At 40.8% G+C, this 22,105-nt stretch overlaps 1 protein-coding gene and 1 long non-coding RNA gene across 6 annotated transcripts in view; one reads left to right on the top strand and one right to left on the bottom strand.

The window, feature by feature from the left end:
* The window catches only part of pitx2 (paired-like homeodomain 2), a 63,211-nt gene extending 41,478 nt beyond the window's left edge, over positions 1-21,733 (top strand). For 2 of the 4 annotated variants that reach the window (XM_039814269.1, XM_039814270.1), the window contains exons 2-4: positions 14,430-14,499; positions 19,100-19,299; positions 20,080-21,733. In XM_039814269.1, coding sequence (XP_039670203.1) covers positions 14,454-14,499; positions 19,100-19,299; positions 20,080-20,637 — 804 coding nt within the window. In that variant the 5' untranslated portion in view covers positions 14,430-14,453 and the 3' untranslated portion in view covers positions 20,638-21,733. Of the gene's footprint in view, positions 1-11,449; positions 11,855-14,429; positions 14,500-18,082; positions 18,614-19,099; positions 19,300-20,079 lie in introns of those variants that run through there. The other 2 variants (XM_039814268.1, XM_039814267.1) reach the window with 2 other exon arrangements.
* LOC120567321 overlaps positions 1-22,105 on the bottom strand; it is a 197,077-nt gene that overhangs the window by 156,979 nt on the left and 17,993 nt on the right. The window lies entirely within an intron of this gene.

The raw sequence follows: 22,105 nt of genomic DNA on the forward strand, positions 1-22,105 counted from the left end.
CATTATTTATTAGAATATACAGTATTAATTTAAAATCAAACTTATGATTATATGTAAAAGAAAATTTACGATTGTGGCTTTAAAGAATGTATTTGTGTCAGAAATATATCAATAATGGGGCCACTCTGTCCCTATTATGGTCTCATGTTATCATGAGACTATCATAATCTTAGTTGTGAGAGCAAAGATAGTCCATATCCTTCGCGTTCCACTTCCGGGATTTCTCCGGTGCTGCAGGAAATTCCTCCGGATGCATGTATTTTCCGTTTCCTTCCGCTTTCTTTGTGTTGGAAATTCGGTGGATTTATGAGGACTATTGTTGACTGCTCCTCCGATGTCTGCATGGTAAATTGAGACCACTAGCTAGACTATCTGTCCAATATGAGTTTTCTCTCGCACGACTATTTTACAGCAGCTCCGTGCGGAGTTTAGCACCACCCAAGACGATTCTGATTGGTTTAAAGAAATGTCATTAAACCAGAGCACGTTTTCCTCCCATCCCCGAATGCTATGTGGAGTAGCCAGACCCTCCTTCAGCGCGCTTTGGAGGAAGGTCTGGCTAAGTGAGACTAGAGCAAATAGAATAACTCATCAGTTTGTGGAGCTCTTTAAATGTCCAACAAGAACCATTCTGAGGGCCACATTTGGTCCGCAGGCCAAACTTTGGGGAGCCCTGTATCATTCATTGTCTACCAGCTCAATAATAAACAAATACAATCTACTACGACTATAAATATGACTATGATCATTTCCCTTTTAGGATCATGAAAACATCAGATTTCACACTTTCACTCAATACCCACATTTGCCCTCTGGGATCAATACAGTTCATCTCTTCAAATTGCGCTGTCACTTTGATCTTCAGATATAAAGTAGAAGCAAAGACAACCAATCAAAGCAGAAGCTTTGATTAGTTGTCTTGTTTCAAAATCCTGCCGCAAGGTGACCTCACTTTCAAATAGGAGAGGAAGCGATCCTGGAGCGATCCAGCTCCTTTCAGACTTACAAGAACAAACAAGATTCCTGATCAACTGAAACAGGAAGTTCACAAACAAGTGGCTTTCAGAAACTGTTCAGGTTATTAATCCTGCTACTGTGCCAAGAGATTTCTCCATCTGTAGCATTTGAGAGTCTTGAGCTGCCAATGTTTCTTTAACCCCATTAGAAGGCTACAGTTTTCTTTTGTGAGTGTAATGAATTATTCACATTAAATGTAAGAGCATTCATTGTTTTTTTTTACTTAAAAAAATATTAAATCTATTAAAATGTTGATAGAGACAGCCCTGAAGTTACGAGGTTTTGTTGTGCTGCAGAAAAATTGGCAGCTCGAATGACACCATGTCTAACTTCACACCTCATCACACACATCTTTCCAGTAAAATATCAGTTACACAAAAGACCACATTAAAGAGCACAGCCACCTTGTGAAATTCTATAATTTGTGATTTTTCAGTTGAAAAAAATAGTATAAAAAGTATCAGTGCTTTATGCAAGTGTTCAAACTGGACATCACGAGCTTACAACATTTTTATTGACATCTTGTGTCGTTTCATGTGAGTCTCTCTATTAGAACACCTGCATATAAAAGAGGTTTGTTTGACTTTATTCAAGTTTCCACCTCTTCGTAAAGGTCAAAGGGTAAACCTCAGTATTCCTGTTTTTAGACCAAACTTAAAGCATTCCAATGATATTTGGATATTTTGTTGTTTTAGTGAGCAGGCAGTTACTGCACACTGTTTTTTTTTGCCATAGGCATGCACTATCAACCCATTAAATGCCTCACAAAAGAATGCTGACATCTGTTGTTATACATGTGCATGGTTCAGTATCCAATCTCAGGAGTGAACATAACAAAATGCCACCGGCGGAAGGCTACGACGTGAGGACTGGTTAGGACAGATTAGCAATTCAAGGTCCGTTTTTTAATTTGGCTATTGTTACAGCTTATGAAAAATAGGCAAAATGAACAACCAACTATGAAACAGACCAGTTATAGAACAAGCACAGCCAACACTGTTACCAGACTGAAGCTTTCAGTGGCCGTCCGCCTGGGAAACGGCAACAGGAAAGATCAAAGCCTCAATCTTTTCTCCATTATTCTTCGTTCCTTTTATCTTTCTTTGACTTGAATAATTCCACTTTAGCAGAATGTCACATAATTACCAAACAGGTAGTGATGGTCTCTGATAAGGATTACAGTCCTTTCTTAACTACCAGGCAAATGTATAAACAGTTTTTTTTGATGATCTGTAACCATGGATTTCTGTATCTGTTTTTTTTTTTCCTTTATTCTTCCTACTTTAAATGAAAAATGGTACAATGTTATATTGTTAATTTGGACTTTGACTGAGTGCTGGTTGAGCTGTTTGTTGTTGTGTTAGGCATGGTGGCTATCACAGCAAGTTATACATATCTAGTTCTTCTTCTACAAGTCTTGACAGAAATTAAAAGCTATTGCTGTAGACAAAAAATATGAACTATTATTCCCTATACTCAGGGAAAGTATCCCTAGAAATGCCTCCAGACTCTGAATGTTTGGAATAACTAATGTGAAAGCTTAACTGAAATGGACATTAATTACATCACTTTGTCTTCTATCAATTGATAATCATGAGTAGCCTTCTGACCTGTATTCAAATAAAAGTGCAGCCAATCATACTTTGAAGATATAGTTTGTACTTCATCTATGTAAGTCAAAACAAATGTACTCAATACCATGAATGAAATATCATCTCATAAGGAATTATTCCAACCAAGACAAGGTCTATATGGCTCAGACCAGACTTCAATTGCCTGTCATTTTTATGAAACAGGTATTTCCGTCTTCTTCCTCTCGGTTATCAATCTGTATAAAAATTGGACTCAAATTTAAATCTCAAACCACCTGCACGCCACTGGCCCTTTTTGTGCTCAGGCCGTATCTTCGTTGTGTTGACAGAAATCAAAGCTGGCAGTGGAGAGTGAAATAGTGAATACGTATACATTTAATCCCCCTCATCCTGCTGTTGGGCCAGGGTGTGTCCCCCGGTCTTCCATAATAGTCTGCAATGAGAAGCTTGAGTAAACACAATCAATGGAAGATACTAGCATATGCACCGCAGAGACTTCCAAAGTCCCCCCCCTTTTATTCACCCCTCCACATATTCAATTACATACCCCTACCTTTGTGGATTCCAGGCAAATTACAACCTGAGACAAAAGGTGTTGATGCAATATTACACATGGGTAATAATAATAATAATAATAACAACAATAACAATAACAATAACAATAACATTAATAATAATAATAATAAGTAATGTTATCGGCGTCACACGATTGTCTTGGAAGAAAAAACATGATTCTACCAGAGTGATGCCCACTCTCCCCATCTCTCGCTCTCTGTATGGTGCTCCTCCATGCTCTCTTACTCCTGGATTACAATCTCTTCATCCATTATTAATGAAGTTAAACTACTAGTGGCATGCTGAATGTGCTGCATGGGAGATTTGTAGCTAATCCAGCGCAAAACAGCCCCAGTCACATAATGAAGGGAAAAAAAAGCACAAATGTCAACAGTTTCACACTGAGACTGGATTAGACACCCCCACCTCAACCTCCTCATTCACACACCGCCTCGCTCTCGCTTTCCTTTCCTCCTCCTCCTCCTCCTCCTACACACACACACACACACACACACACACACACAAAGAGTTATGAGTGTACAAACATCCACCTCCCTCCATCACCTTATCTGTCATGTTTCCCCACTATCGGTAACGGATTAGTGAATCTGAAGTACTGATTTGAAGGAAAAGGCCAAAGGGCAGTTGAAGTCAATATGTGAAATCTCTCCAAGTCTTCCAAGGAGTAACAGTTGTAACCCTGTTTCTTAAAATCAGCCATATATAAAAAGGATAAGACTAAGAGAGAGAGAGATACACATTGCATGCCTACAGTATGAGTGGCTGTTGACCCTAGCTCATCTATAAAAAGGTTCCCATGTGTCACTCGTAGTCTAGTGGTTGCACAGGGATGGCCGTTGTGTTGCAGGGAAACACTCTGTACTCATGTACAGTTCAGCCAGGCAATGTGGCTCCATGAAAAGCACAGACAAGCATGAAACACTGGAACTAATCAGAACGCAGGACATGGGACTAGCATCCTGATTTCAGATTAGCCACCCTCCCTCCCTCCCTCCCTCCCTCCCTCCATTTCTCTTTCTCTGCCTCTCAGTCTTCACATCTCATCTTCGTCTCCTTTATCTACCTTTTGGAGGTGATCTTTTTGATCTGCGTCTTTGGATCATCTATGTTATGTTCTCCCCTTTGCTTTATTGCAACTTTAATCTTCTCATATCCATCTCTTGTTCTCATCATACCTTTTATGTATATTCCTCTCTCATCTTTCTGGAAATTCTCTGTTGATGTTAGTTTTTCCGAATTGCTTTCTTTAAGTTAGCAGTCTACACTAAAACTTCAAAAGCCCGTAAAAGACTAAAACATCCTGGGTTTTAATAGCCTGATAATCAAGGCTGAATTGCCGTTTTGTTTTCACTTTAAAATTCAGACATAAATCTCATGTTGGCCATTTCCTGATCAGATGAAGGGTTATCTTGTCCTCCCCAACCAAATTTTCTGTCGACGAAGAAGCAGTTAGCGCGAGCAGTTAACTTATAATTTTGTCATGTCAAACAAAGTCAACATCAATTCGCACAGCCACATCGGTCTCATCCACGAGGGTTGTCATTTTTGTCGCCATGTTTCTGTGGCTTTTTTGTCCCCATTTTAGTCCCACCTACGAAACACTGTTTAACGACTTCGTAAATAGAATACAAGTCAACTTCCGAGTGTTATTTGTGACTGGAAAATTCAATTTCTCTGAAATTTAAAACGGAAGCGTTTGAAAACCAAACCAATGTGGATGTCTTAGGTGAACCAAAGTCTGTCATTAAACTGAATTTAACCTACATTTAATGTTTATTATTGTGCTACAGTTTATTCTCAATGGACAATATTTTTAACCCTCACATGACCTCACATGAACTCTGCAATCATACAACAGTCTTCAATTGTCAGACAATGTTTGCTCGCCAGTTAATCCATCCCATATCACATGGACAGAGCAAGAGCACAACACCTGAACTATTTGGTTCAGAGATGTGGGCAGCAACTCAGAGACCTGGAACCATATGCAAGTCTGCCAATTTACAAATGTATCCATTTTGGAGAGAATTTGTTGAATTTGAACAAAAACAGCTTCTAACTCAAGTACCACTTATTAGCTATTGTTCTGGAGCTTTCAACCTCATCTCACATTCTTCATCAGCAGATGGGGTTTGCTCAGTTGCCATGAAGATGATGATATGGGGAGGGGGTCAACTGAGCCATAACAGAGCAAGCTCCATGCACTGATGAAGACCATGAGATGTGGTTGAAAGCTCCAAAGTGGACTACCCTTTCCTGAATTAATTATTTATGTACCTACACCTTCCGTGTGTGTGTGTGTGTGTGTGTGTGTGTGTGTGTGTGTGTGTGTGTGTATATATATATATACACATATATATATGTGTGTATACATATATATATATATATATATATGTGTGTATACATATATATATATATATATGTGTGTGTACATATATATATATGTATGTGTGTGTGTACATATATATATATGTGTGTGTGTATATATATATATATATATATATATATATATATATACACACACACATATATATACACACACATATATATATGTATACACACACACACACACACACACTGTATATATAATTTTTTTTTTTTTTAAACATACATTTTGAAGGTTTACTTTCGGTACATAATTCGATACTTTAGACACCGATCAAATTGCCTCCTTAGTATCGAGTATCAAAAAATGCCTCATCATTCAATACCAAATTTCAATACCTGGAGCAAATCTCATCAGTGTCAGTGAGCCAATAAGCATGCGGCATGCTTCTACCAAAAAAATAAATGAAATAAACTGTTACGCCCATAGACTGGGCTCACGCAAATAAATTAAAAGAGTTGTGCCGTAATGTCTAATGTTCTAATTTCTTTTTGGTTTTCTTTTTGTCTTCTTAGTTTAGAAAATTGGTATCGAAAAAAGTAACGTTCAGGAACCGGTATTGAATTCAAGGTATTGGTATCGATACCGGGATCGAAAAATATTTAAACGATACGCCGCACTAAATATCACCCATCTTATATTCCACTTAGGGTTGCACGATATTGACAAAATGTGATATTGCGATATCGATTATGAATATTGCGATATAGATATTCATTGAGGTTTTTAAACGTGTAAAATTACTAAACTTATGGGAAAACGCATAAAAATAGATTCATAAATAAAACACATTTTCTTATAATACAAGGTTTATTTCAATTGACAGTCATATTGGACTGGTACAACATGAATAGATAAATAAGGACCATGTCTACAGAACAGGACGTTTTACTGGTTGGACAGTATAAAATAAATAAAGAGAACAGGACACAACTTTTCTTTCGCTTTTCTGATTCGTTCCGTTTATTTGTCTCCATCTATTTCTTCACTTACACTGTCGAAATATGCGAACACATGGTATGCTACATAGGGTTTGTCACGTAGTGGACCTGTGCGCTGACGTGTACTAATATGTGCAAGTGGCATGCTAACTGGCCAATGAAATGATGATCATTCTAGCATTATGTGCTCTAAATCGAACACAACTAAGCCACGCAGCCAACAGATGGGACGCAGCGCTCCACCATATAAACAAAATATTGCATACTTATCGCAACACTTTCGATATAATATTGCACAACGTGATATCGCGATAACGATATTGGGTCGATATATCACGCACCCCTAATTCCACTGTCTGAACCAGCCTCTACAATCTCCAGCTCCTTCTGTTCCTCTCTCTCTCTCTCTCTCTCTCTCTGCCACAGTAGACCAATTAGCACTAAGCTGATTCCAGTTGTGACCTTTGGGTCCACCTCAGGTCTGCTGACAGGAGAGTTAACATGTAGCTGAACTGTTTCACATGTTATCGACAGGGTGGGAGGCATCATAGTCATTTCATCACACCAATTTCATTCTTGGCCGATTTCCCCTTAGGCAGGTTAGTGGCAGCTTCCCATTGATTTTTCATGTAATTGATCAGAGACCTGCTTGAGCAATTTATTGGCCAGCTCGCACCTGTGATTAAGGCTGAGGCCGCATGTGTTTATGCATGCACCGGCTATTACTTTCTCCACTTTCTCCACGTGCCATAAAAAGCGCTGCTGTACTGCCTGTCTGTGGCTGTCGGCGCAATGAATGCCGTCCGAGTCTCGGGGACATTTTTAATCATGCTTGACCAAAGCCATGTCATGTCATGTCCAAAGTCAAGAGGAATGGAGACAGGCTCGTCTGACTGACCAGCAATGACAGGAGTTAATGTGTTCACATGAAAACATGGGCCAGAGTTTAATTCAAAATAATCCTTATTCATTTGAAGCAGTTTCATGCATGGGATTAATATTAGAGCAGTCGGGGGGCCAAAACCACAATGACATCAGCTTGAGCATTTTCTTTGGAAGCCGAGGATAGGATAATTACAGAAGAAGACAAAGACGAAGAGCTGAGTACTTTTTAAATATACACCATGTTAGCTTGGCATGTCGGGAGAAGTGAGGCTAGCCTATCATGTCATTTACTGGCCTTGCGTATTAAAGTTTTAAACCACAAGCCATGTTGCTGAGTTGGAGTGCTTAGCGTTGGTGTAGCTCATCTCCCGTTGGTACTGTGACAGAGCTGGAATAGTAAGGATCAGGCATAAAGCCGCTCAACAAGCTCAAGAGCCATCAAAGAGCCACCCTTTTAATTTGGTTAATTTACAGGCAGCTTTTTCGCTAATAACGTTCTTGGAGTGATACTTGACAAATTGAAATGCACACAGGATGTTTCTGTCTCGAAGGAGAAAGACTCCTCTAATGTTTTGTCTTTCGTATTCATCCTCTCCTCTTTTCTACTTTCCTCTCCTCCTCTTTTCTACTTTCCTCTCCTCCTCTTTTCTACTTTCCTCTCCTCTTTTCTACTTTCCTCTCCTCTTTTCTACTTTCCTCTCCTCTCTCTCTCTCTCTCTCTCTCTCTCTCTCTCTCTCTCTCTCTCTCTCTCTCTCTCTCTCTCTCTCTCTCTCTCTCTCTCTCTCTCTCTCTCTCTCTCTCTCTCTCTCTCTCTCTCCCATATTTATTCCCCTTTTCAATTGTAGAGAAGTCACACCCCACAATAAAACTAAATTCCTAGCCATTACTTTATTTCTAACATATTAGCAGTACATAAACTGATTTGTTTAAAGATTTGTGGCTTTGGAAACACCAATTTGACTCCAAATTTTATTACATGGCCACATAGTGTTGGCCAGACAGAACACTAGGCGACGATCACATGTGGTTTGAGGCTCAAACTAAAGAAAAAAAAAAAGAAAATCAGGCTGGTTTCTCAGTGAAAGAGCACCCCTGACTAATGGAACCACTTCACATCTGCATTACTCGAGCTTCCTGGTGCAATAGCACGATGACAGGACTTGTATATTTCACTGAATGCTGTGGGGAAAAGGTTTAGATTCACTTTTAATGACAAGCTGGAATTGATACAAAAGTCATGATGTGATATGAGGGAAGAAATCAGAGAAAAGTGCATATTAGAATTTAGTTTCTGTCTGATTTAATTGTAATTTAATGGATTTCTCATTGCATGAGCAGCATGCAAAGGCTGCAGAGACAGGAAGACAAGACATTTTTCATATTAAACCATTTACTCTATATGTCTTTGGAAATAAACTGGGGCTTCATTTCACAATAAGACTAACAAGCTTGTGTCAGAGTGTAATTTGGCAAACAATAGAGACCATATAACAAGTAATACAATGTTTCAACACAGTCTTTACTTGTGGAGATATAGGGCTGTATTCTGCAGAGTGTGCATATCAGGTCATCGTGCATATTTTTTTAGAACACTGTTTTGGCTTTTAAACTGCATATTTAGTCACTTTGAATAATCATATAACTGTCAGGTCCTACAGATCTAAATATTGGTTCCAGGGGGAAATATGTTGCGTTTCATGCATTGTATTATGTGCACAACCTATTCTTAGATGAGCTAAAGTCTGCATTGGTGTGAAGTTTCTTTTTTATTTTTTTTATTTTTTATTTATTTATTTTTTTTTTAAATGCGGGGTTGTATGAGGTACTTATCCATAGTCAATGTATTACCTACAGTAGATATAAACTATGCTTTGCTGCAGTACATTCCTTACAGTAGCTTCCGTGCTGGTCCTCCTACCTGCTCCTTCAAACTGGGGGCGTGCTGACCGCCAACTACTGTAGGTAATACACTGACTGCGGATAAGTACCTCATATAACCTCACTTCAAAAAATTCTTAACTATCCCTTTAAGCACTGCAATCAATCACAGTGAAAATGGTTAGCAAAAAAGCTAATTCATTCATAAAAGGTTGACTTTTTAAAATTTTTAAAACTACAATGGCCTACGTTTTGAGATTGTGCTGTTGCTGCATGGTCTATCACCTCTCCCCTTTAAAAGTGGAGGCTTGGATGCGTGCTGGAACGCCGAAAAAGAGTGTTTTAAAGTTCTCTCCATTATGCGGAGGGGGGGGAGGGGGGGGATGTCCAACTGCACTGACGCTGCGGGGCTGATGTGCTCGTTAAGAATCAGGAGAGAGAGCATCAGCAGAGCAGGTCACCGTGTTTCTCACATCACAGCCCCATCACAAATTCTTTCAAGTGTCCTTCTGCGTCGCCAAAGATGACAACGGCGAATCGATAAGCGCTTGAAATGAAAAGAAGCCGCCGGTTTGCCCCCGAGGCGAAAGATTTCATGCCCGCCAGCCTTCTCTGAACTTCAGGCATTCCTCTGCACCTTTCTGCGTGAGAAAGAGGAGGCTCTTGACTGATTTTTTTTTTTTTTCTTTGCATAAGAAGGTAAGAGGAGAATACAGCCGAAGCATCATGCCTCTCCAGACGCCGCTCACCCTCTTCTCCCCGTGCGGGCGGGGCGTGATTTGAAGATGTGCATGATGCAGGCTTGGTGCTTTCTGCACGGGTTATGGGGTCGTTTACTTTGCATTGTGTGTGCGTGTGCCATATCACAACACCTAATATTAAAGCGACCGGGTCAGATTTTGAAGAACTAAGCGAGCTGTGTTGGCAAATATGCACATTTTATTTATTTTATCCTATAGTGGTTTGGATTTGACCCAACGCTCTTTGCCTGCACGTGTGTTTAGGCGAGTGGAACATTAATAAAATATGGCCTTCTTGGGCCTTTGTAGAAGACTAAGAGGAATTTGTCTGTGCTAAAAAAATAAATTAAAAAAAACTTTATTTAATGTGTAGTCCTGACTAAATAAACCTGATCTAAGCAGCTATTTAAAATACATCGACTCTTATAATCCCTCCATTATAAGTATATCTAAGGCTGCAGTAAGAATGTTTTGCATTACATTTGTGTTTGGGATACAAGGATGCAAACCATTCCTGAATCATCAAATGTTGGTCGGGGGATGGAGGGGTTGGATGATGCGCTCGTTTTGCTTCAGTGTCCCCCTATTGCCTGGAAATTCCCGTGTGGATGTGCGCATTAATTACTGGTTTAATGGGAGTATGACTAAAAATGTAAAAGACGGATTAGGCGCAGGGAACGCCGGCCTACGTCCGGTCTGCTCGCCTCACTTAAAATGCGAATGGAAAATCAGCCTGTATCTAACGAAAAGGATCTATAAAGAACATTTGCATCTGAGCCAGCTGTTCAACTCTGCACATAAATCCGCAACACGATAGGGCTCTGTCTGGCCCTGAAGGAGCCTAATGCATCCATTGAAATAGGTTTCTGTTTACCTCTGAATACTCCATATATATTATTATATTATATATATATTTTTTTTTTTAAATGTTACATTATTTTATAACCAGTGCCCACAACGGTCAAACAGTGAGCTTAATTAGGCTCTAATTTGCTGATTTCATAATAGGCTTTAAATACAGTATTTCTTTAAATTAACTATCAGTAAGTGGGTTTAGTCATGAATCCGTGGTTATGACCACGTTATGTTTATTTTGCGAGTTGGTTGTTGCAAGTTGCATTTATGGCTTAGGCAAATTTAACGATTATATGGTTTGCACGCCTGCAACTCAAATGGTGCAATGTTACAGTAAACGCACCGGGGGGCAAGGTAACGTGAATATTAGTGGGGGGTTTTGTCTGTTTTTTTTAACCTGCGTTCGCTTATTAAAGATGACATCCTGAATTTTTGTTTGTTGAAAGTTGAGAGGCTCCAAGTTTGCCCTCTGACTACACAGGCACAGGCGCATACACAAACACACCCCTTTAAAAAGGCACACACGCGCGCGCGCACACACACACACACGGGGTCCCTCTCTGAGCTCAAAAGAAGGAGGAAAAAAATGCGCCACTCTTGGAGCGTCTTTCAAGAGGAAAAAAGTTGGGCTAGACAGAAGAGGACGAACCAAGGGGAGACTCGGACGAAAGCGCCTCCTTCGCCATTTCTCCTCGCACTGTAAATAGATGGTTATTTATGCGCATAAATGAAACTATCCTAAAAGGTAGCGCTGCGTCTCCTTTTGGATAACATAGCGGGGGGAGCCACATCCAATGCAAGGCTCGCATTTCCGGACAGAAACTTAGACTTCAGCGCTGCCGGACCTGGAAGTTTCCTGCATTTTCGCTGTAAAAACCCAATTCCTGGTGTGCCGAGTGTGTTTGGACGGTGGGATTATCTCTTCGCTATAGAACCAAACGCCGACGGCTGGGAAAGTCGAACCCCACCGGTGTCTCCAACTGGTAAGTGCAGCAGGAGGAGGAGTAGAGCCACTACAAATAAATAACACCGAGATGTGAGTTAATGCAAGTGAAGGAATTTGTTCCACATCGTGTATTTTTTTCCCTTCTTTTCCCTTGTTCTTTGCGTTTACGATGCGAATTTCAAAGTCGTGGCTGTAACGTAAAGGAGCATGAAGTGATGTGAGGGCAGGGTTCGCCTTACAGGTCGGCGGATGATAATGATGTATCATTAGCGGTGATGGAGTGTGGGGACTTAAAAAGAAAGGTGGTGGGGGTGGGGGGGACCACACTGTATTCTATTATTGGTGAGAAATGTAAGAAAACCGTTAGATATAGATTCATGTATCATATCCTGCAGCTTGTCAGTTTGATGCTCTAAAATAATAAACACAAATCCCAATAAAATGAGTAAAATTGTGGGTAAACTTAACAAAACAAAGTGTATAAACTCTCCTAGACTATAGCCTAAATGAAATTACTCTCCAAAGAAAATTATTAATAACCCCGTTTATAAAAATAAAAAAATAAATGAATAACGTGCAGTTTAGATGCGTTTTACCCTCCTCTGCATCCTGTTGCAATATAGGGAGAAAAACATTTTTTTTTGGTGGGGGGGGGGGAGAGGCGACGTTCACGGTCTCACGCCTTTAATTAATACAGGACCATATGGTGGAGGTTAGTCGATTCAACTCCCGGTAAAGGCTGCAGTCTCATGCTCTACTGTGTTAATTTCAGAAGTAAAGCCAGTGTGAGGCAATGCCAGCTTTCTGTCTGCACTGGGCCGCATGCCACGTGAGTCACTGATTCATATCAACTGTTGGTGCTGAGAGCGTCCTTAAAGTGAGAATGAATGGGTGACCGGGAATAACAGGCTAAGTAATCCTAATATTACGCAGCTCTATCGTTAAACCGTTCCTATGGGATCAACACTGTGCACATGTTTGGAAAAATAGAAATATGTATTAGCCCATAACGGGCTTAATTACCACCAAACCAACGTTACAACATAATCAGAAATCAAGGTAATTGTACGGGTTAAACGCATTCTAAGAAATGTATTAGGTTACACATTAGCACAATAATAGGCTCATTTACATTTTAGTCAAAGAAAATCAATATGCTACACATTTTATTTAGATTTTTTTCAAATGTTTTTTTTCCCCTGAGATTTTTAAAAGGAATAGCTACATGACTTTAATTTTAAGTCCCGAACAACAACAACAACAAATAGAAACAAATCCTTCCATGTAGAAATGATATCCATATTTTCACACAATCAAAATAAAATACAGCAAAAATGCATAAATAACACCGGGTGTGATTTCAAAGGCCGCGGAGTAGCCAGGCAGGCTGAAATATTGGAAGGACCCGTCATTAAATCTCACTGATTAGATAACACTGAGCCGCCTGCAACAACCTCACACCTTACAGCATGACCCCCACTATTTCATTTTGCAGTAGGGATAAAGAGGAGGCATAAGAAGAAAGGTTGTGCAGGTACATGCCGTAAAACTTAACCTCCAATATCAGCATCTTTTGAATTAGATTAAAAAAAAAAAAAAAAAAAAAAAAACTCACAGATGATGTAGAGCAGGTGAAGAGAAGAGCTGGGGAAAATGGTTAACAGCATGACTGCATGCAAATTCCCCCCGACTTGAATTATCATAAGCAAACAGTGTGAGCCTGGACTAATAAAACCCCATCTGTGTAACTTCATATCGAGGTAGTATGAGGGCTGCGATAATGAATTTTGTAATATCCCACCGACAGACATCTCAATCAGACTCTAATCCCGTGATTTTACTACGGAATCACTCCACTTCCAACTGCTGCAGGCTGCACCAAAACACAAGACCCGGCCCACGCACAACACGGCGGCTTTCATAAAGCCTCCTCGGACTGCACAACCATCAGTCTTACACTGGAAAGAAAATGTAGAACAATACATGACGTGCGATAAAATGTTTTTTTTTTTTTTTTTTTTTTTTAAGACTAATTCGTCTTAAATCAAGTGAAAACAAAGCGTCAGAATTATGATTATAATTTGTTTTTCTCCAACGAAAATCATCTTGTGTCCTTTATTGTTTTGTTTTGAATTCAAAACTAACCCTAACCCTTTTCTATGTAATTTCCTGCCGTATAGCTCAGTGAATGGGCAGTTTTATACCTAACAGTTAAATTGGAATTAAATCGACCACTAACGCATTTTACCAAAAAGAAAAAAAAGAAAAAAACCAGACTGATTAAAATGCTATTTCTTTGCGTGTTGTGCACCTCCACTGACATCCCAACTTTATTTTAACAATCAGCACTGTCCATCGAATGTCTGAATTTTGTTTATATCAATTTGAAATAATTTCCTCAAGACCAGAAGTGTTTTTTTTCTTTCTTTCTTGTAGCTAATCTAATGGGCCTACTTATCCTTTGAGCACACCACTAGGCCTATCCTTTTCAGTCTCATGTTGACTCCAAAATTTATTGACTGCAGAAGTAGAATTGGATGTCATTGAACACCACAGCGGGGTTGTTTACCAGACTGTAAGGCTAATTATGGCTCTTTTGTCTGTTTTTACAGAAGCGGTTTCTTTAAGTTGCCATAATGGACTCCCACTGCCGCAAACTGGCCACCACCTGCGCGCAAATAGGTGAGTATCTGATCCATCCTCCATCATCTTGACAGAGCAATTCTCGCAGAACACATAATTAATAAAACGTGGGTAGGCCTATTTCACATTTAATAGTATAGACTACTTGTTCGTTTCAATTACATAAGAAAATGTAATTTTGTGTTTATCCATTCTATTTAGCCTATAAAACGGTACTCTTGACAGTTAAACAGGCTGAGGGTTTATCAAGCGTGTTGCTTTTCAAAACAAGATATTTATTCATTACAGCTAATATCTTATATGCTGCCGTTTCTAATTAATTCACCTCCTCCAGAAGAGGCCCAAACGCTGAAGGCGATCTTAAAATCGGATTTGGTTTCAAATAAGGGAACAGTTCTGGCACTAGTGCGCTAATTGTTTCCAACTTGTAGTTTTGTGAGCTTTCTTAAAACAAGCTTAAGATGTTCAATTCAAAAAAGGCCAAATTACGGAGATTTCTCACTAAATGTCCCATTGTCCTCTTGACAATTTCAACTCCCACTTCAAGACTCTACGATATAAAACCTGACCGTAAAACCCTGCTTTAGTTTTTTTTTTGTTGCAGTGGATGTCACTAGTTTGTTCCAAAATGTTTAGTAGTCAGAGACCGTGCTCGTCCGCGTGGAGAAGTCGGTGGTGAATCCAGGTTTGTTTGCTGTGTTAGAGGGCCACCTGGTGGTCGAATGTGGATCTGCAGCTTCAGAGGATTTGATCCGGATGGAAGCTCTGCAGCGACGTTTATTTGATGTAATTAGAAGATGGGCATAACCTATAGGACCACGGACACATCTTATTATAGCTGGCCTTCGGCACATTAAGGCGTTGTTGTACAACGACCACACGTGGATCCATACTTTGATTCTATTCGCATTAACAACAACATGTTTTCCTAAATAACACCTAGGAATAAAACCCAACAAGAGACTAAACAAAAGCTAGAATCCCCCTGCTCGACAAAGTCGGGGATTTATTAATTATTCTCCAATTTGGCGGGGAAATGACATCAGGTCTTGTTAGGGTCCTAAACGAATAACCGATAACTCTCATTCGGTTTCATTTAGCCGACATTGATGGGGCTAAGTGTGGCAGAGGGCAGGCTGCTCATAGCTTCACAGCTGCACAGTGTGAACGACCATTGATTAAGAATAATAGGATAACTAAAATAAAAACTGAATTACACGGAGGGGGAGACACACCCGCGCCAACTGTTTTGCTGTAATTTATGCAGCGCTTGTTGGATTGACTCCGGGGAAAACTAAATGTATAATGAAAGCCCATTCGTGAGGAGGAATATACTAATGGAGGAATCTGATGTCTCCTTAATCCTATGTAAAAAGCCTTGTCGTCTCCCCCTATATTGACTGAATTGCTAATTAATGGCCCTCAATAGCGGAGGCCTATTGCGCGCAGTAATCCGCAGAAGAGAGATAAAGCATTCAGAAGGTAGAAATGAAGAGGAAACCGATAATCCACTTCAAGTTTAGTATTACAATACGGCTGGAAGGAAAAAAGGAGCAACAGACCGTTCGCTGCTTGGCATAAAATAAAGACCTGGAAAAGGTTGTTGCATTATGGTTATTTCTAATAGAATATTATTGTTAACAAAATAGCAGCCTTATTTTGAAATATAAAACTTATTTTTAAGAATCCCGTTTCCCTTATGAACACCATTATTAATTATGAAAGTCACTTTTTTTTAAGTGAACGTTTGTTGGAAAAGCAAGGGCATGATTCTATCGTTGTCCAATACAAAATATGCATTAATGAAAGTGCATTACTTTTAAATGACAAGAATGATTCTAACTTAAAATATGCATCATCTTAATTGGATTACTCTGAGGCCATCCAAACAAGGTTTTATTGCTCTGTATGAGAAGCGATTGGCTCCCTATGTTTTAATAAAGTCTTTCCGTCCCTCTGAGTGTGTGTGTGTGTGTGTGTGTGTGTGTGTGTGTGTGTGTGTGTGTGTGTGTGTGTGTGTGTGTGTGTGTGTGTGTGTGTTGCATACAGTCTATGGTCTGCTGGTATTTATATACCAGGGGCTTTCACGGGATTAGCCCAGTAACTTCTTAGCAGAGCCAAGTCCGAATGTGCTGGCTAAATGGGCGTCCGCGTGGCCACGTGGAGATCGGAAATGTGTCCTTTGGTGGTGGTGATGAACGAATTGTGTCATGGAATAAGAAAAGGACCCGAATATAATCAATATTTAAAGTGTATAGCCTACTGGAATGAATCGCACTAATTGGAGTATACAAATCAGTCCGTCACTTCAATCACCTGTTACCCAGCTGACATTTCCCCACCCTCAATTCCCCAGCCCCCCGAAAAATTAAAGTCGCATTTGTTTGATTAGACATGTTTACTTTGCCTTAACGCGTGCAATCTTTGGAGAGTTGGAGGTTAAACAAAATAAAAAAAATGTGCTGGCATATCAGCTCAAACTCATTAAAAGTCCTTCAGAAATTCGTAGGCAAATTAGAGTCTTATCAGATTAAAAAAAAAGCACTACAGGAGTGCTGGCTGAGGACGACTGAGGGGTCCAAACGCAAAGTGAGGAGAGAAATCCAGTTAAGCACCCAGATAAAGTAATCCGTCGTCAACAAACCGAGTGTGCGTAGTTAACTCCGGCGGGGTTGATTTAATGGATATTTGAACCTTAACTCTGGGGAGGTCAAGAGGATCGTCTCATTTGACAACTAATATGACTGACGATGCTTTGCATGAGCATGTAGGATGCATATGGGGATGTAGTGGATATAGTGAACCACTTTAAAACAGTTTGGTCACGTTGTACTTCATATCCAAGTAGGAAGATGAGGATTAGAATGCCAATGAGAATGCCTAAACACAATGAGTTAGTGGTTTTTTTTGGCCTTTAATAGGCTAATTGTAGGCTATCGTCTTTTTTCTTCGCGTTACTTCACTGCCTTTGGTGAATACATTATATTAAAAGTTTGTATCAGCTGTACCAGCTTATACTGTACATGTGTGGCACTTAACGTCAGTTGACAAGTGTGCGCACACCCCCCCTTTGGAGCAGTGTGGCACACCCCCCCTTTGGAAGTTCCATGTATATTTCCCTTTAATCGCGTGTCCTTTCTCAGGATCATTGTGCTGTAGTTTTCTCTTGTGTTTGATATTCAGTGTGCATCTTTTTTTTTTCATCCGGCTTTCAATACAATCCGCTCGGTGGCTCGCTTTATCCACATCGAGTCCCTGAGTAAACTGCGGTGACGGAGCCTGCGAGCATGCGGCTCAGCTTTGGTATCAATAGAACTGCATCGTTTTACTGGGCCACTGGACCCATCTCATAAAATGAGGCCAAACTGTGTTATTTTCATTTTTATTTGGTCTTGGGCTGCTGCGCAACGGCAACGGAGCGCCGCGGGTACACCGTGTGTCCCATCTCTCTTTACATGCTTTTATTTGGAAGAGAAAAATAAGCGCCAGCCCCGGCATAAACACATTGGCACACAGATCTCGTTTCTGCTCGCTCCGGTTGGTTGGACACACCGTCATATCCACATGGATGTGCCTGTCAGAGAGAATATGGGCGGGCGCAACATGGTGACGTGGAGGTCGGGAGAGAGGCGCAGTTGGATAGGCAGTGCGCAGGCAACAGCTGAAATGAACAGAGAGCGGTTTAGTGTGTGTATGCCTCTGGATCTAATATCACCTACCTGTCCTTGTCACTCTGATAGTCAGCCGCTGTTTGCCACCGATGCTAGTATGGCAGCACTCAATGGCCTATTTTAAAGCATTTTCCAGTTTAAACAGAAAGAAGGTTTTATCTCAACCGCAAAAGGGACTGCTCTGCTGTGCGGTTTTTTGGAGATTTGAACACATTCCGCAGACGGACTTTCCGCGTATCCTGGTTGTACTGAAGGGACTTACTCTGCTTTTGACAGCCAGTTTTGCGACCTTCTACTCATGAACTCTATGAGGGATCCATTAAACACAGACCATCACCACCTAATTGGGAATAAACTTGCCTCCACACACCACACGGCTTTGGCGATGGCCTCTACTTTGCAGCCGCTGCAGCGGTCTGTGGACTCTAAGCACCGGTTAGAGGTGCACACGGTGTCGGACACGTCCAGCCCGGAGTCCGTCGGTAAGAACCGCCCGGGGTGCAGATGCTCTCAGCAAGGCGCCGCGGATGTCATCGTGATATCAAACAAAAGATGGCTTCCATTAATCAACGTTAAGGGAGTCTCACGTGCATGCAAATAGGCGATTAAAGCTGTCATTTTAGTCACGCAGACCGGTAATTAGTTTTGACACTGGCCTAGTGAAAAAGTTTCTGTGTTATGTAAATGAAAGAGAGCTTGTTTTGTGCTAATGAAAATAGTCAGGCATTTACTCATGTACTCAGTTTTCAGATTTAATCTAAACGGCCAAGTACAATCTCATACAAGAAAAGAAAAATCGAAACATGGGAAACTGGGGGGGATTTGTGTTTATTTGATGAACCGGAGCATTCCTTTCTCGATCATCAATTTCCCAACAGGGTCATGTTTTTGTTTTTTGTTGCCTCTCTATAGCATACAGGCCTTAATCCGCATGACACTGACTGAATCAACTTCTTTCCACTTGACAGAAAAAGAAAAGAACCAAAACAAAAACGACGACTCTTCAGATGACCCTTCTAAAAAGAAACGGCAGCGGCGGCAGAGGACTCACTTCACCAGCCAGCAGCTGCAGGAACTGGAGGCCACTTTCCAGCGGAATCGCTATCCGGACATGAGCACGAGGGAGGAGATAGCCGTGTGGACCAACCTCACAGAGGCCCGGGTCAGGGTGAGTATTCCCTTGGGTGCAAACACAAATAATCCGTGTGTATAATTTCGGGTAATTTGTGCCAATTGCCCGGTTAACCTACAAATACCCTATGCCTTAATATTATTACGCACGGACACCAAACTTTACGCACGGCTTAAATTTTCTGTGAAAATTAAGTAGGACACAGTTTTTAGCTGGGGGAAAAAAATAATCAAAGTCTTGTTTAAAGATTCTGCTGGTACGTGTTTGTTTATTAGGCTAAATATTAATTCCAATCCTCGGCACACAATGCAAAATAAACAAGTTTAGCACAGTTCATTTGTGGTTCTCGGCACACGTTAATCTGTTCAGTAATTTCATTAGAAAATAGGACAACAACTAACTACTTGTTATTTGCCTATTAGGTGTAATTACACACTATTACGGTGTTAACAGTTGAGCTGTTGATGTTAGTCGGTGGCAGATACCAGTCGTGTTCTCCTGTTCGTGTGAAAGAGGTGCAAAGCTTGTATTTTGCGATTGTCGCCCTGGTGCTGTGTGATTAAGGTCAGCGTGTTTGTGGAAGCCGGCGGAGGAATACACATCCTCTCCACATTAAGGTGGTGCAGTGCGAGCCCAGTGTGTATTCTGCTCAGATAAAGACGGGAGTCAAAGCGGAATTGTCTGCACAGGAAAATAGATTAGCGAAGAGTGTTTGGATTTACAGCCGTTACATTTATAAGGATTTAAAAATAAATATATATATATAATGCAATTTAATAATTTATTTCTAACTTGCTCTCATTTCTTTTGCTTCAGGTTTGGTTCAAGAACCGGCGAGCCAAGTGGAGGAAACGGGAAAGAAACCAACAAGCCGAGCTTTGCAAAAACGGCTTCGGCCCGCAGTTCAATGGACTCATGCAGCCCTACGAAGACATGTACCCCAGCTACACGTACAACAACTGGGCAGCCAAGGGCCTCACGTCGGCCTCTTTATCCACCAAAAGCTTCCCCTTCTTCAACTCCATGAATGTCAACCCCTTATCCTCGCAGACCATGTTCTCGCCGCCCAACTCCATATCCTCCATGACTTCCAGCATGGTGCCATCGGCGGTCACCGGCGTGCCGGGCTCCAGCCTCAACAGCCTCAATAACTTGAACAACCTCAGTAACCCGTCTCTCAACTCGGGGGTGCCCAGCTCGGCGTGCCCCTACGCGCCTCCGACCCCTCCTTATGTGTACAGGGACACTTGCAACTCCAGCCTGGCCAGCCTGAGACTGAAAGCCAAGCAGCACTCGAGTTTTGGATACGCCAGTGTGCAGAATCCGGCCACTAATCTGAGCGCTTGCCAATACGCCGTGGACAGACCAGTCTAATACCTGCCTGCACTGCAAATGTGTATCCACCATAGCAAGTCATAATAGGCTAGTAGGGACGCTCAAAGCGTTATTCTTCTCTACAACAAGGAGGAATTAGGTTTTGTTTCAGGACATTTCGGATTGTCATATGGTAGGCCTACTTTCTTGATTCTAGTTGCATCATTCTGACTTTTTTTCCTAAGCTATTGCCACTTGTTCCTTGAACATCCCCAAACGTATCAAGAAACAAGTGAGATTATTCCATCCAGTTATTTTTGGAGAGGGGGGGAAACCTATGAGTTTAAGGGTGATTACAAGACCAAATGGCTAGTTATGGTGGTCATTTTTTGCAGTGTGTAGGTAATCACAAACAGCCGGCCACAGGAACAAGAGACTACTACAACTACTTTTTTGTTTTTTTTGTTTTTCATTTTTCAAAAAAAAGGGCACTAGAAGACTGAACCACTGAAACAAGCTCAACTCCAGGTCGGAGTCCAACTGAAACAGGAGATTTTAGGTGTATTCACCTTTGATGAGTCCAGGCCTTCTTCACAGACACAGTAGAACTAAAAAAGGCCCGTTTGATTTTTCATAGCTCGTCATGTTTTTGTTGTTTGATTTTTTTCCTGGTGGATTTTGGACGTTAATTGTTGACTGAAAAGGTTGTATATATATATATTTGAATTATCATCTCCTGTTTGTCGAGGCGAATGCGCTATAACCCCCCCCCCACCCAGTCCTCTCCAGGTTCAATTTATCAACGCATGTGGGAAGAAAAAAAAAACAAAAAAAAAGAAAACCTAAAAAAGGAATCATGTTTTGCTTGCAAACAAAAAGGGAATGTACATACTAAAGCGCACCAGTTGTGTTTCTAACATATTATAAATTTATTATTAATGTCTGTGTGAATATCGATTTAGAATAGCAATTCTGGATTAAAAAAAAAGAAAAAAACAAACATCAAATATGTTCCTTCGACAAATTATGGTTTTTTTTTGTTGATCTGTGTATACTATTTGGTACGGAATTATGTTTTTTGGGTTTTTTTTTCCCCAACATCCAAAAAAACTATTGTGTTTTATTTAATGGAAGTAAATATATTGTTCAAAAACAACCCTGAATGTATTGAATCTTTGTGTTGGTAGTCCGTTAGTGAGTGTAAAGCAATGACAGTCTGTCTATAGCCTTTCGATTATGTGAGGTGCTTGTGCGGCTAATCTATAGAGGAAAACAATGGGCCGCTCCAATACACATAGCGGCGAGATGCTCCGTCAGATTAACTGCTGAATACATGTCTGCCTGGCTCAGCCAAGGGCCTCGGCCGGTCACTGGTGCTTGAAATAACACGGGAATCAACAAACAGGAGTCGGACCACACAACAGCGACAACAGTCCATTAGGGTTTGGGTTGGTTGGGTTTTTTTTCTCCCTGTGTTTGAACACAAGAGACTGTATTTCTCTGAAGGGGGTTATGGGAAAACAATACA

Source organism: Perca fluviatilis, chromosome 10, assembly GCF_010015445.1.
Source record: "Perca fluviatilis chromosome 10, GENO_Pfluv_1.0, whole genome shotgun sequence".
NCBI lineage: Eukaryota > Metazoa > Chordata > Actinopteri > Perciformes > Percidae > Perca > Perca fluviatilis.